Source organism: Oryzias latipes, chromosome 14 (assembly GCF_053564925.1).
Source record: "Oryzias latipes strain Hd-rR chromosome 14, Olatipes_Hd-rR_3.1".
NCBI classification, from domain to species: domain Eukaryota; kingdom Metazoa; phylum Chordata; class Actinopteri; order Beloniformes; family Adrianichthyidae; genus Oryzias; species Oryzias latipes.
Window position 1 is genome coordinate 3,818,547 of NC_136250.1, and position 15,957 is coordinate 3,834,503.

The 15,957-nt window shown below is 41.2% G+C and overlaps 2 protein-coding genes across 2 annotated transcripts in view; one reads left to right on the forward strand and one right to left on the reverse strand.

The window, feature by feature from the left end:
• nhp2 (NHP2 ribonucleoprotein homolog (yeast)) overlaps positions 1 to 15,957 on the reverse strand; it is an 81,696-nt gene that overhangs the window by 58,224 nt on the left and 7,515 nt on the right. The gene's annotated exons all lie outside the window — the stretch shown is intronic.
• On the forward strand, positions 1,130 to 15,558 carry LOC101168228 (hepatitis A virus cellular receptor 2-like). The gene is made up of 7 exons (XM_004076039.5): positions 1,130 to 1,319; positions 1,794 to 2,138; positions 2,215 to 2,301; positions 4,355 to 4,428; positions 4,683 to 4,761; positions 4,842 to 4,866; positions 14,999 to 15,558. The coding sequence occupies exons 1-7, from the start codon at positions 1,283 to 1,285 to the stop codon at positions 15,096 to 15,098; spliced, it is 747 nt and encodes a 248-aa protein (XP_004076087.1). The 5' UTR covers positions 1,130 to 1,282; the 3' UTR covers positions 15,099 to 15,558.

The window sequence follows — 15,957 nt, forward strand, 5'->3', positions numbered from 1 at the left end:
ATTATTAACAAGTTGAAGCGTTTCAAAGTGCACATTCAAAACAGCAATCTGTCCCACTTCTTTGCGGAGCTCACAGCAGAAGGCTGCAATCCAATTGAATAAAGAGCAGAAAGTGACGCTGCTTGCTGGACGGAAACTTTACTTTGTGGTTTGAGGACCTGCAGCAGAAACGACCACAGATCACTTTTCTCATTGATACTTTACTGCAGAGACTGACTACCTGAGATCCCCGCTTGTCACTGATGAGGCAGTGAGCGAACCGGAGAAGATTGAGCTGAAATCTCTCTGAAAGAAGGCCCTGTTACGTTTTGGAAAACGGAGAAATACCCGTGTGAAGAAGAGCTGCTCTCAAGCTGCTGTCAATGCTCTCCTATATCTGTCAGTCCCTGTTTATTACTTTGAAACAAGTGAAATCAAGGCATCGGTCCGTTCTGACCGACACTCACGTAAAGGAACCGATCAGAGGGGCTACGACTGAATATAAACCTGATCTTCAGAGGACAACTAGAAAAAGGAGAAAACCCACTCAGAATATTATCCATCACTGCAGTAAGGTAAGAAATTCTGAGATGGAGTTTAGAAAACACACCTGACTGAGCATGCTGGTGTGAATATTTAAATATTCCATCAAATATCAGTTTTTCGTGCAAAAATTCAATCATTATTTTTTAAATTTGAAAAAAGGTTAAAAAAGTTTTTTTTTTTACTGAAGGTTCGAATTTAATTTATGCTACACACATCTGAAATGTAATGTATTTACTGTGTTTGTTGTGAAAATGAATTTTGAATTTCCTTGAAATAAACACAAGAACAATACTTGCTGTTGTATTATAGGGAGAGGAGTGTGTTATGGAAAATAATACGGCTTTAATTGCGTGTTTGTGTGTGTACTTCTTGGCAGGTCAGTGTGTGGTGTGGCTCTTTGACTCTCACAGTTAAAAATTTCGGCTTTTTGGTGTCAAACTTGTTCGCCAACCCTGAACTAGATAGTAAGGAAGTGCTGCAGTAAAAGGCCTGGTCAGCTGACTGACGTTACAAACTAACACATGTTTCAAAGGATGCAGCTGTGGTTTGGAGTTCTGAAGGAAATTAAAGTTCACAGGTGGCTTGTTAGTCCAACCTCACTCAGTTTTTAATCTCACGAAGATGGCGAGAGGAAGAGGAGGTGTGGTTCTGCCTCTGGGTCTGCTGGTGCTCTGTGGTTTGTTCCTCTTTTGTGAGTGACTCAGTGTGTCTCTGTACTGCAGTGTGTCAGTGTGTGTTTGTGCGATAACTGTCAGTCATGAAGATCCTGGTGCTGCTGCTGGTGCTCCTCACAGGTATGTGAAACAAACCAACATTCAGCTTCAGCTGGACTTCAGTGGGTCAGGTCTTTATTTAGCATAAACTTCCTCAGCTCTGTGGGCAGCAGCATCTCCTTTATTTTCTGCAGAAACTTATTGCATGAATTCAGATGTTTGATGTTTTACTGCAGTTTCTCTTTCCTCCTCATCACAACTGCTCAGAACAAAGTGGAGGCTGGACTGGGATTTGAACCAGGACCTCTAAGTTTCACTCATTTGTAGTGAGTTTGAGTTGTTGAGATGTTGTTCTTCTCCACAAACAGATGTTTGTGGAGAAGAACCAAGATGTTGAGGCATTCCTTAAGGGTCATCTGGTCATTAGATGGCTTCACACACGGGAGTTTCAGAAACAGAAAAGTGCTTGAAGAGAAGCAACTGCAGAGTGTGAAGAAGACTTTGTGGTTAGAGGGGCTGAAGTTTCAAAAGCTGTTTATCTGTTTCTGTCTTCAGTCTCTGAATGTGAGAAGAATGTCACTGGAAGAACGGGTCAGAACATCACTCTGCCCTGTAAATATGACATAAAAACCAACGGACCTACAGAGGTGTGCTGGGGTCGAGGTCCTCTTCCCGACAGCAAATGCAGCAACCAGCTCCTCGCCACAGACGGACATAAAGTGATCAAAGAAAGCAGAGCTTCCAGCAGGTATCAGCTGCAGGGACGACTGGATGAAGGAGACGTTTCTCTGACCATCATGAACGTCACAGAGGAAGATGCTGGACTGTACGGATGCAGAGTGGAGATTAGTGGACTATTCAATGATGAGAAACATCCTGTCCACTTAACTGTTAACAGAGGTGAGAAAATGATCAAAGAATCACCAGCAGTTTGAATTTTAAAAATCTACTTTCAAGCATCCATGATCTGTTTCAGCACCACGTTTGATCTCCACACCTTCATCAGGAACAACATCTTCATCACCAGACATTCATCAGACCACAGCAGCCACTCCAACTTCAGGTAACCTGATGAGGATTAGGAGGGATGAAGGATTTAACTACATCTTTAGAGTCCAACTTTGATGATCTGATCTATTTTCAAAGTTCCCAGTGGTCTTTCAATTATAATGATGTCGTTTTTAGCTAAAATCAAGAAGCCTGTGTTGTTTTCTAGGACATAGTTTCTGTAGAGCAGCAGGAGTTTATTAGAAATTCACCTCTGAGTTATGGGTGGGATTGTTGGTGTGGAGCATGCTGTCTATAATTCCAATCATCTATTTGTTCACACTCTCTCTACCACTGCCTCACAACACCATCCTAATGTTAACAGTGCAACAATATAGTGATCAATATCAGATTCATCCAGTCATATAGGTTAGATCCAGATTCCAGCTCAGATGAGGAACACAAAGACATTCATGGATCTATTTGTCTGACAGAGGAAGATCAGAAGAAAGCTGAGCTTCATTTGTGAAAACAACTTTTAAATGTGGAACAAAGAACTCAGCTGGCTCTGTCACAGAGGTGCTGCTGCAGAGAGAAAACTAGTCCTGATGTGTTTTGCATTCTCCTCACAGCAGTCAGTCTGCTGTGAGTTAGATCAGGACTGTTCTACTGGTGCGAAGGCTGTAAAGTATGGAGCCTCAGAGACATGCATGTGCATGTCTCTGAAGCGAGCAGCTGGACTCGATGCCTTGTCACAGTGTGTGCAACAGAGGAGGCTTCGTACTGCAGTCCATCCAGCTGCTCGGTGTGAGCGAGTTTCCAGTTATGAATGAGTCTCTATGTGAAACGGCTTTCAGCTGCTCTAAGCAGCAGAGTGGAGAGAGAAGAACAGAGACTTTTAGTAGATTCGTTTTTCCAAATCTCGGGAATCGTTTCCCTCACAGAAAACGTTTTTACATCAAAGCGTGGGCATTTTTTCTGGCTTTCAGAAAATCTAGCTCTAATTTTTATATCTTTAATTGATTTTTTTTAAAGAAACTATCAACGTTTTCATCTTCAGAAGACAGTTGATTCATAAACAGTCATTGTAAAACACTCATATTATTTAGATTGTAACTTAATATAATCGATGATGTCATATTCGCCATGAAAAATAAAAAGTAGTGACAATGGTGTCTGAATTGCTTTTAAAATCCAGGGCACTAGATGGTCCTGTACTATATGGAGTACAGACCAAAAGTTTGGACACACCTTCTCATTCAAAGAGTTTTCTTTATTTTCAGGACTATGAAAATTGTAGAGTCACAATGAGGGCATCAAAAACTATGAATTAACACGTGTGGAATTATTTACATAACAAAAAATTGTGAAACGACTGAAAATATGTCATATTGTGGGTTCTTCATAGCCACCTTTTGCTTTGATTACTGCTTTGCACACTCTTGGCATTCTCTTGATGAGCTTGCAGATAATAAATGAAGAGCTTGGGGTTGCTTGATCTGCTACATGTAAACATTTATTTTATATTTTCCACTTTGGTCAATCTTCAGAGCACAATGTTGTTTGTAGTTTAGTTTATATTGTGGTTTGTGTTCTTCTGAGCCCTGCTCTGGATCACCTGTATGTCTGGCCTCAGCACAGTTCACTTAACCATATCTGAGAGCAAAGTGACCACAGCTGATCAACTATCCAGACTCTGGGCTCGGATGGACTCAGTTCAGTCAGAAATAGTCTGGGGTGGATTTATTCCAATTTACTTTAAACTCACACTTAAGGGGAAGTGCTGACAGGGCAAAAGCAGGTGAACTGTGCAGTTATCTCCATTGATCTGCTGTGATCGCTGAATTTCCCAGAATGTGTGAGCTAGCAGACTGACTCCAGAGAGGAGGTCCTGCAGGGTTGTGTTTCTTAGCTTTGTTCATATTTTTGCTTAATCTAAATCCGTTTGTCAATTCAGTCAGCTCTGTGGTCATAAAATGCAGCTGAATGATGTGACAGCTGGAAAAAGCTCTTCATCGTCTGCATGTTCCTTCATTCTATCAGTGAGATTTCCTGTTGCAGCAGACTGACTCAGAGAAAATGCTTTGGACGTCTCCATGACTTTCTTCTCTAACAGCATGTGCTTTCAGTTCCTTGTCCTGCAGGTCACATGACCTCCACAGACAACAACCGGACTGCTTCAGCCTTGGAGGACTCAGATAAGGTGAGGGGTCAACACACAGCACCAGGGGTTGTTACTCTTGTCTTTTCTGTCAGATGTGCTGCAGCCAGGATCCTCCATGGAAACAAATGATCCAATGAAGTCCAACTGAAACCCAGACACAACCTCACGTAGGAAACTAATCCAAAGCGTTGGAGTTAGATGACTTTGATTTTTTCTGTTAATTTGTGTGTCTTTTTGGGGGGTTAGACAAACATAGAATGTTATTTGACTCATTTTATTGGTTGTGCTTTCAGGGCGTCACCTTGGTGGTTCTGGCGTCGGTCGTGTTCATGCTGCTGGTTCTGGTGACAGCAGGCGTCCTCATCATCATGGGTAAGTGTTGCAGCAGGTCAGTGTGAATCTGTTGTGTGTGGTTTTGTGTATTTACTGTGTGTGGTTTTGTGTTTCTGCAGACAGAAGATGGAAGAAGCAGAAAGTGTGAGTATGTTCCGCGTGACTCATGTCATCTTCTGCATCTCGGAATCAGCACAGGCCCAGGTCTGCTGAGGAACCTCGCCTGCACACCTCTGACACATCTTAAACCTCAGCATCAGAGCGTTGCATGTAGTACTGCACGTTTCAGTAAAACAGAAACACTTCAGACCCCTCTCAGCAAGCAGACCCTCTGTGAGAGCATCCAAGCTGCCTGACCCAGAAAGAAACCCCTCAGAGGGCGTGTGGGACGCCACGGTCTTTCATAAGCAGAAGCAGAGTCACATCTGTTTCCATCTAAAGCTGTTGATGAAGATGAGTCAGACTGAGCTCAGCAGGTCTGAACTCTGAAAGCCGTTTTCGTCCTTTTGTCTCCTGAAAATCGCACACTGGCAGCTGTTAGACCAACACATGAACATTTTTCATGACATGAACATAACATCTAGTCTAATGACGTAAGTTTACACACTTCAACACTTTCTCATTTATTTAAAATAAACAACAAAAAAATTCATGTTTTCTGTCTCATTAAGATGTACCCAACAAATCTAAGTTTGAATGCGTATAGCTGTCTTCGTGCAGAACCAAATGCCGTGACCTCCAGTCAAAGCACCTTTTTTAATTTAATCTGTAAAAACTTTAACTAAAATGAAGATTTTTGAAAACTGCTGAAAGGTTAAACCATTCAAAAACAAAACAAATGACTCCAGAACAAATAACCCATTTAAAACAGAAAAAATGCAGATTTCAAAGGTCTTTTCAAAGGTCTCCTGCAACCCCACTGCTGGATTATTACACTTATTTTTGACATTTTCTGGTCTCTAATTGGCACCAAAACTAAAATCCACTGTTAAATTATAATAGACATTTTCTGTCTTTTCTCAATGACAAATTGTGAAATCTTTAAAAATCTTTAAAAGGTTCAAATTAGGAAAGTAATGATTGAATGTTCAGCTGTTCTGGTGTGAGAGAGGATGAAAAAGGAAACACAAATGCATGAAAGATTCTTGAAATCCAAGTCAGACAGAATTTAAAGCATCTCTGTCAGATAAATGCATCTAGACATAACACAAATATAAACAACAAACCACAACAAGAATCAAGTTTCTCATGCACGAGGGAGAGGAGCAAGAGTGACAGAAAACGTCTACCACGCTTCTCTTCTCAAAGGTCTGCCTCTCCTCGTGCTGCTTTTATTAAGAACACAAGAAGGAGGCAACATTTTCAAGACAAAGAGAAAAGTTCATTAAGGGGTGTCGTCAAATGACCCTTTTTGGTTGGATTCTAAGTTCAAACAGTTTTATCAACTCAGGACAGTGTGTCGTAAAACCCCCTCTTCCTAGCTGGGATGAGAAGCAGATTAACAAACACAGAACTGTTTTCTAAAAGGTCAATCTGAATTAAAATTTAAACACACATTTAAACAAATACATTTTAACAATGATAATAATAAAACAATTTCCTTCACAATCTCTTTCAGTGTAGACTGCCTCAATCTTAAAATTAATGCAAGTCTACCTAAATACAAGACCATTTAAAATAAATGTATGTTTTGTAAAAATCTGTTGTTTATAAGGGAACGACAGTTACATTGCTTTTCATTTCGTCACTGCAGTGACATTCAAGACCTGAAAACTATATTTTTATGAGTTTGAAAGTCATGCCATCAGTTTTTCATTCATTCATTCATCTTCTGCCGTTTTTTTATTCCTTTCGGGGTCACGGGGCTGCCGGAGCCTATCCCGGCCACTTGTGGGCGAAGGGAGGGGACATCCTGGACAGTTCGCCAGTCTGTTGCAGTGTCATCAGTTTCTCAGACAGAAATGTTGGAAAAATAATGTTTAATGCTAATAATGAGGAAAACCACCTTTCACGCTCCTGACTTTAGGCTGTTGGTTTGAAGATGGTCATTATCCACCACAAGCACTACCGCATGGACACGTGGTGAAATGTTTTAAGTTCATTTCTAACAATAATATTCCCACCACAGTGTGGTATATTCTTAACTCACAGCAAAAACTAAATCTGAGCAGAAATGTTTTTACATTTTGCTCAATAAGAGGTGGTGACTGAAAACATTTCACTGAAAGAAGATTTGTCCAAAGAAAATGAAAATAATTCTTAGTCTTCACTTTTTTATCAATTGATTTTTTATTCTTAGAATTTGAAGCTGCACTATAAATCCTTAAACCTCATTAAAACATTATCTTTAGATAATTATTTGAAGTTAGTTTTAATGGAAGTCCCATTCATTTCTGCAGATTCTAAACGTGTGTCTGAGATTTGGCTGAACGATCAGAACAGCTGCTTCTGCATCACCTCAACTGCAGATATTCAGGCTTCAAACCTCCCACCCCCTCGCCGCCGCCTCGGTTTCACTGTCAGAACTCATTTTCTGCCTTTTGCTGAAACCCCGGTAAAGACTTAAAGACTTAAACCACGTTGCTGTGGCAACTCTTGTTGAGGCTTTCCTCTCTAAAAAGAGAAGCTGAAAATGACCTTTGATGCTTCAGTGTGGTTGAACTGACAGCAGCAGCGGCCCGCTCAGAGCCTGAGAATTGTTGCACTGAGCGCGCACGTGACTGCCCACGCACACGCAACAAACAGCCTCTTCAAAAAGGAGACAGATTCCTAAATGCAGAAAAACTGCATATATTGGGAAAGGGCCTTTCCTGCAGACATAGGAACTGAAGACACACGCTGCATCAGAGCAGAATGTGTGAAATGATCATGCCTTCATCACATGCACCCCTACGGGTGCTGGGGGGTTTTGGGTTGTTCAGGCCCTTACAGGGTCAGAGAGGGGAGCAGCCTCATCCTAAGGGAGGCACAGGTGTGTCTTGCAGTTCCTTTGAGGCTTGTGTGGCCACCTCAAGGGATGTCATGAAAATGGAACGTACCATAGTTGTGTGTGTAGATGTGAATCATGAAGTATTTTTTTAAATAATCTAAATTGCACGCTCAAATGACGTACAGTGATGCTGTCATGAGGTGTCCTAATACCACACTTTAGTCATTGGTAAGTTGGAAGTACTGGCCTCTTACAGACTGTGTGAAAATGCTTCACACTTGGGGTGTGCATGTGAAAGGTATAAGATGTCCACACAAACTATAATCTGATTGTCTAATTTCCTCATTTTCAACAGTAAAGCTGCAAGCACAGAGCATAAACTTATTTTGAACATCACTGATTGGCTGCTTATGCAGTTTGCATGTTTGCTTGTTTTTTTGTTTTTTTTTTGGGGGGGGGGGGGGGGGGGGATCCATATGTCCCCCCCGTGTCTCACCAAATTTACCCTTACGTACATGTTGTTCAGGTGTCCGCTACAATATGTCACCTGCAGCATGCCCTCAGCGAGCGGTCTCTGATCTTTACATTTTTGTTCGGGCCTCCTGCATGCACTGTACAGGTTTGCCCAATTTTTGGCCCCAGACAGTAACTTCAGTAACTTCTGTTACTGAAAACGTCTTCTTGGTCCTTCAGCTGCTCCCTTTAAAAGGCACCAGAACCATCTATCTGCCTTCTGACCCTCTCCTCTTCATCTTCTTTACTCACACCCTCATGTCCTCCTAATGGTGGTTTCATTTTAACAGTCAGAGAAAGAAAATCACAAAGAAAATCAAGAAATCAGCTTTGAAGAATGTATTTACATTTATTTGAATTTCATTGAAGGTAAAAAGAATTTGATCCCGTAGTAACCATGAAGAGTCCTGGGGCCTCATTTATAAACGTTGTGTACGCACAAAAGAAGGCGTACGCCACTCTCTACGCAATAATGGGTGAAATGAGAAACGGCGACACAGTCGGCAGATGGAAGAAACACGTGAAAGTGAAAGTGACAATACTGCCTCTCAGAAATAACATGAAGACTTCACAAAGCAAGTCTTACAATTAACAGCCTACACGAACACCCGTTTGATCGATCAGCAGTGAAACAAACAAAAAAAATCTAACGAAAATTACAACAGAAATTTAAATGAATACATATTTGCATATTTGAACTGATATTCTCATCAATGTGTCCGTCTGGCGGAGCAGATATAGGTGCAAATAGATAGATAGATAGATAGATAGATAGATAGATAGATAGATAGATAGATAGATAGATAGATAGATAGATAGATAGATAGATAGATAGATGGATGGATGGATGGATGGATGGATGGATGGATGGATGGATGGATGGATGGATGGATGGATGGATGGATGGATGGATGGATGGATAGATAGATAGATAGATAGATAGATAGATAGATAGATAGATAGATAGATAGATAGATAGATAGATAGATAGATAGATAGATAGATAGATAGATAGATAGATAGATAGATAGATAGATAGATAGATAGATAGATAGATAGATAGATAGATAGATAGATAGATAGATAGATAGATAGATAGATAGATAGATAGATAGATAGATAGATAGATAGATAGATAGATAGATAGATAGATAGATGTCCACTAGGGAAAGTTGTTTTCATAGTAAAACATTTCTTCATAAGCTACAGAATTATGGTATTCATGGATATGCCTTTAGTTTGTTTTATTTTTGATAAAACAATGTATGGCGTACGTCTCAACCATTCAGAAAGCAACAAAAAATTACATTTGCGCTGATCAATTTCCTATTTCCACGTCGATTATTCCCGACATCTGTAGCTTGTCAGATGTAATTAAATGGATGGAAATATAATGCACCATCACAATGCGTAATGACGCACAATGGCTGATCTTGCGCTCTTAGAAGATGTGGCAAATGGAAGAATTCGGAGTGAACGCATCTTTAGACAGCAAGAAGACTTGCTGGCAAACGAGGACGAGTGGCTTATGAGCCGGTTCCGACTTCCTCGAGCCGTCCTGTTGGACCTCTGCGGGCTTTTGGGCCCGGCATTACAGAGGAACACTCGGAGGAACCATGTCGTGCCAGTCCCACTTCAAGTACTAACAACACTGGGATTCCTGGCGACTGGCACTTTTCAGAGGGAATTGGCTGACAGGTCAGGAATAACTCAGCCGACCCTTAGCCGGGTAATGCCAGACGTGTTAAAAGGCATAATAGCTTCGTCCCATGATTCCGATGGAGCGCTAGATGTTTTTTTGCCTCGACTTTGATGTCCGACCATTTCTTTTTTATTTCGGCCACGGTCCGAGGTTTTGAGCCTACAGCATTTACGGCGTCTGCCACCGTTTGCCACTCAAGTGCCTTTTTGGCATTAGTAATGCCCACACTGTGCCCTCCAAACAACATTTTTCTCCACTTTTCTCCTCTTTTCCACCTCGCCAACGATAACTTCTACTTCACATTGAGTGAAGTTACGTTTTTTTGATTTCCTCCCTGTGTTTGCCATGGTTTCGCAATCAATGAATATTAACTTGTGGCCGTTTCATGGACTATTTATGGGCAACTGTGGGCGTGTCATGAAGCCGCAAAAGCTGCGTTACATTTAGAATTGATTGTGATTTATTAAGGGAAAAATCTGTAGGATGTGCGTGCGCACGGTTTTATAAATCCGAATATTTCTGTGCGTACGCACTTCCTATGTTTCATCCGTACGCCACTTCTGACGCAAATCCTACGCAAAGTTTTACAAATGATTCCCCTGGTTCATACAGACCAGTTAGACTCTCCTAATCAACCTGTATTGCAGACACCTGTTTGAACTGATCACCTGTAGAAAGACACCTGTCCACAGATCAGTCCATCAGTCAGACTCCAAACTCTCCAACACGGGAAAGACTAAAGAGCTTTCAGTGGATTTAAGGGAGGAGATTGTAGACCTGCACAAGACTAGAATGGAACCATCAACAACAAGCTGGGGGTTAAGGTGGCAACTGTTGCTGCAACTGTGCCAAAATACAAGAACATGACCATCAATCCACCTTTAGCTACGGGGCTCCAGACCAGATCTGACCTGGTGGGGTTTCCATGAACATGAGAACAGAGAAATTGTCATGAAACAACACGGCAGGAGTTAGTTGATGATCTCAAAGCAGCTGGAACCACAGTCACCACGGAAACCATTGGTAATGCTTTATGCTGCAATGGTTTAACATCTTGCAGAGGTCAAACCTCCTGCTGAAGAGGACACGTGCAGACCGACCTGAAGTTTGAGCTATACATGATTTGGGAAAAGGTCTTCCAGCCAGTCTCTGAACCTCCATCCTGTAGAAAACCTCTGGAGATAGAGCTGAAGCTCAGAGTTGCTAAGCAACAGCAACCAGATCTGAATGATGTGGAAGATAGATAAATAGATGATGACTTTATTAATCCCACAATGGGGAAATTTCATATATCTGTGGCAGCAAAAAACGACATTCAGAAATAATCTATATAACATCAAAAAAGGACATAAAAAATGAAATTCATATTAAATTATTAAGAATCTTAAATTATTAAAAATTATAATTACAATTATTATTGAAACTATTATCAAAAAGGAGATTCATAATAAATAAATAAATATTAAATAATAATAATAATAACAATAATAATAATAATCACAATAATAAAAATAAAATATATACAAAAAATATGTGGTCATCTGCAAATGCTCGATTCCTTATGCAACCACCCGATGTCAATTTTTTTTTTTTTATTGTAAATTGTAAAAATTTGACAAATTGGACAAATTGTAGAAATAGTCATTTGTAAAGAAGAGTGGACCAAAGTTCTTCCTGATATCTTTAGAAACATCAACTACAAGAAACGACCTACCTCAGGTTTTGCTAAAAACGATTTAGTCACAAACTACTGTCTTTCTGGAAAAGAGGGATCAAATATTTATTTCCTCTAATGTAGCCCTTATTAAGAAAATGTGATTACTTTTTAAAACTTCTTTATTAGACAAATTATCTTGCAACAAACCTGCAATCTTGCAATGTTCCGCTGTCTGCAGATGCAGAGGTGATCTCAGGAGATCAGATAAGCTTTGTATGTAATGATGCTGCCACGTGGGCCAGTTTTTAGCTTTCTGTACAAACTTTGTGGGCTACTTTGGAAACGACCAGCTTCAAAAGATCTACATAAGAATCATAGCTTCAAATGCACGGTGTGCCAACAACAGAAATGTTCTGTCCTATTTGAGGTTTTTTTTGAGTCACTGACCTCACTGAAGCTATAGGAGGAAGGAAATAGATAACTGTCAAAATGAAAATCATGCTCTTACACGAAGTTGTGTGCACACTTTTAAAAGAGAAAAAAAACATTTGAGAAAAAGAGAAAACATTTGAATAAATTTGGTTTCACATTGACAGACATTGACATGTCTGTGTTGAATATGACTTTTCTTTGTTTTGATTACATTTTCCCTGTTAAATTACAGTGGTATGAGAAAGTTTGGGCACCCCTGATAATTTTCAAGATTTTTCTTCATAAATCATTGGTTATTTGGATCATCAATTTCATTTAAATATATCATATAGCAGATGAACACAGAGATATTTGAGAAGTGAAATGAAGTTTATTAGATTTAAGGAAACTCTGCAATAATTACTTATACAAAAAAGGCAGGTGCGTAAATTTGGGCACTTCTGTTGTTTTATTGATTTGACTACCTTTAGCAATAATTATTGGAACACAACCTTTGTATTACAAGCTCATTGACCCTTGATCTACATACTCATGTGAAGCCAATCATGAGAAGAGGTATTTAAGGTGGCCAAGAGCCAGTTTTTCTCCTCTTTGCATCTTCTCTGAAGAATGTCAACATGGGAACCTCCAAACAGCTGTCAGATGACTTGAAAACAAGGATTGTTCAACATCATAGTTTAGGTCAGGGGTCGGGAACCTTTTTGGCCAAGAGAGCCATAAATGCCACATATTTTGAAATGTAATTTCGAAAGAGCCATACAATAATGTAGTGTCCCTTTCCCACACAGAGGCACGGAGACTTAACCTCTTTTAAAGTTCTTTATTCCGATTACTGCAGACCGCAACAAACGCCGAACAATTAATTCAGCAACTCCTGAATCTCTCCCGCCGAGACGAGAGCGCGTCTCCCAACTTTATATTCCCCTGCTCCCGCTGCAGCCCCTCCCATTTCCCTTATTCGGCCCATAGCTGAACCCCATTGGTCCAAACTACCTAACAACAGGCTGAGCGACAGAACTGAGAGCCAATCAGATCTCTGCATGATCGATGCGTTCCATGAACTCCAGAACTTTTAACGCGGCCCAACAGCCATCCAACTCAGTCCGCGACAATATGTTTAAAACTAAATATACAAGTGAATGTGTGCATTTGATGTAATTTCAACATTTTTAAAGTACAATAAGTCTGTGGATTCTTTTTAATAACATTGTTATTCTGTTGCTAATAAATGATGAGTATTTCTCATGGTAGTTCTGCTGATGGTCTAGTCTGGTTGATACGTGGTGAGTTTCTGCTTCATGCAGGCGTTGAGACTTTAAACGTGATCGTAGGTCTGAATGTTCTGTAGATGTGAGACAGACTGATCACATGCAGACGTGGAGCCAAACACACACTCACACGCTGCAGTGGGTGACGGGCAGCGGGTTTTACGTTTTTATAATCCCTGCGCGATTCACCTGCTGTCCCCACAACCCCCCACCCCCACCCTCTGCTTTCTTCCTCTAACATCCCGTCCCCGCATCTGCGCGCTCTTTCTCAGAGACGGGAGCGCGCAGTTTTAGGCACGTCAATTCACAGGTTTCCAGCTGGTACAAACTCTGTGAAATAATAGATAATAGTAACTGATAGCGCTGGCGCAGATTTCTCTCTCTAAGCACTGCTACCACTGCGCGCCTCTGGCATCGCATCGCGCCCGAGGACTGGTCTAATGAAAAAAAAAAAAAACTATAATTAAAGATTTGTCTGCGAGCCACATGTGACCATCAAAAGAGCCATATATGGCTCGCGAGCCATAGGTTCCCGACCCCTGGTTTAGGTGAAGGATACAAAAGGCTTGCTAAGAGAGTTCAGCTGTCAATTTCCACTGTGAGAAATATAGTGAGAAAATGGAAGACCACAGGCACAATTCAAGCAAAGGCCCGGAGTGGCCGACCCAGAAAAATCTCAGCTAGGCAGAGGCGAAGGATGGTGAGAACAATCCAACTCAACCCACAGAGCAGCTCCAAAGACCTACAACATGATCAGATGGTGTCACTGTGCATCGTTGAACCATTCAGCCCACTGTGCACAAGGAGATGCTGGATGGAAGTGTAATGCGGAAGAAGCCTTTTTTGCGCACATGCCACAAACAGAGTCGCTTGAGGTTTGCTGAAGCACATTTGGATAAGCCAGCTTCACTCTGGAATAGGGTGCTGTGGACTGAAACTAAAATGGAGTTATTTGGACATTACAAGGGGCGGAATGCTTAGCGAACAAAGAACACAGCATTCCAAGACAAACACTTACTACCCACAGTTGGTGGCGGTTCCATCATGCTTCGGGGCTGTGTGGCCAGTGCAGGTACCGGAAATCTTCTCAAAGTTGAAGGTTGCATGGATTCCAGTCAGTGTCAGCAGATTCTTACAAACAATGTTCAAGAATCGGTGACAAAGTTGAAGTTGCGCCGGGGCTGGATACTTCAACAAGACAATGACCCTAAACACTGCTCTAATTCTACAAAGCCATTCATGCAGAGGAACTAGTACAATGTTCTAGAACGGCCATCTCAGTCCCCAGACCTGAATATTATTGAAAATCTGTGGTGGGATTTAAAAGGGCTGTCCATGCTCGGAAGCCATCAAATCTGACTGAACTGGAGATGTTCTGCAAAGAGGAATGGTCCAAAATACCTTCAACCAGAATCCAGGCCCTTATTGGAAGCTATAGGAAGCATTTGGGGGCTGTCATTTCTGCAAAAGGAGGATCTACTAAATATTGATGGCATGTTTCTGTTGGGGTGCCCACATTTACGCACCTAACTATAGTATGTGTACTTTGAAATGTTATCAGTGCAACAGCTAAACTAGGGGTCTTTAAAGTGTTCATGTTTATACAAATACTGAGAAAGAGACAGGTTTTCCAACACAGAAGTTCATTACAGGAGAAACTAAATGTGGATCTTCATTTCAAACTCAGCTGTAACAAGGACCGCTCCATCTCAGGTAGCAGGGGGTTGAGATGCTCCATGTGAAGCTGGACTGACAGCTGGGTGTTTGTTTTTCAGGCTGAGCCGCCCCCCGCAGATGAAACGCCCCACTCAGGTGGAAGAGAACATCTACCACATTGATGCGAAGGACGATGGAGTCTACGAGACGTGTCCCTGAACGGGAATCTGGGGGGCGTTCTCTTCTTCTATGTCAAAAGCCCACAGTGCGTGGTGTAGCGTAAAAAAGGATGATTGAGAAGAAACGAACTGCAACCAAACAAGTGTATGAGTCAGAAATTGACTGACTTCATGGGGTTCAGGCTTCTGTGTCGTCCATTCATTTCTGAAAATGGAATAATTAAGGCATCATCCTTTACTTATTCTGTTTTGTGGCCAAAAGAAATCAAGCCTGTCGATTTCTAGGACATAGTTTCAGCAGAGCGGCAGGAGTTCATCAGAAACAGGTGAGCAATGTTGGAGCTGTGTAATGATACACCAGATTGTCATCTCACTGATTACCAGCCTTTCACATTTTATGATGCTTTTTAAGGTTTTCATACTTTGAGTAAATGATTCACAATCTACTTTATCTAAAAACTATATACTTTATTTGTTGGAAATAAATACTTTTCTCGGTGTCAAGTGTTTAATCTTTGTTACATTGCTTATGGAGCTCATCTAGTAACGTGACATTCTGTATTGAGGCGTCTCTGCAATGCGGGTAGCGAGGCTTCATTTAGGGGAGGAGCTAAAAATGAGGATGCCTAAGGCTTCACTGAGCGACTGTATACCACGCAACTGATTAAGAAAGCAGTTCAGACTTTGCCATGAGTTTTGACGATGCAAATTCTTCAGGAACCTTTCAAAGTGTAGGTTTGTGACGGAGAGCACTGGAATAAATCAACTGGATGAAAGGCTTCAATGCTTCATGAAGCTTCATCTGCCCATCACTACTCATTTATCTTTAAGCAGCTGTGAGGGGATTTGGATGGATGGATGACCTGAAGGAGGTGCAGTGCTCAGATGCAAGATGCAGT

Coding starts and splice junctions, on each gene's coding strand:
- LOC101168228 (XM_004076039.5), top strand. CDS start 1,283: ATGAAGATCCTGGTGCTGCTGCTGGTGCTCCTCACAG. Junction 1,320..1,793: donor GCTGCTGGTGCTCCTCACAG/GTATGTGAAACA, acceptor TTCTGTCTTCAG/TCTCTGAATGTGAGAAGAAT. Junction 2,139..2,214: donor CCACTTAACTGTTAACAGAG/GTGAGAAAATGA, acceptor GATCTGTTTCAG/CACCACGTTTGATCTCCACA.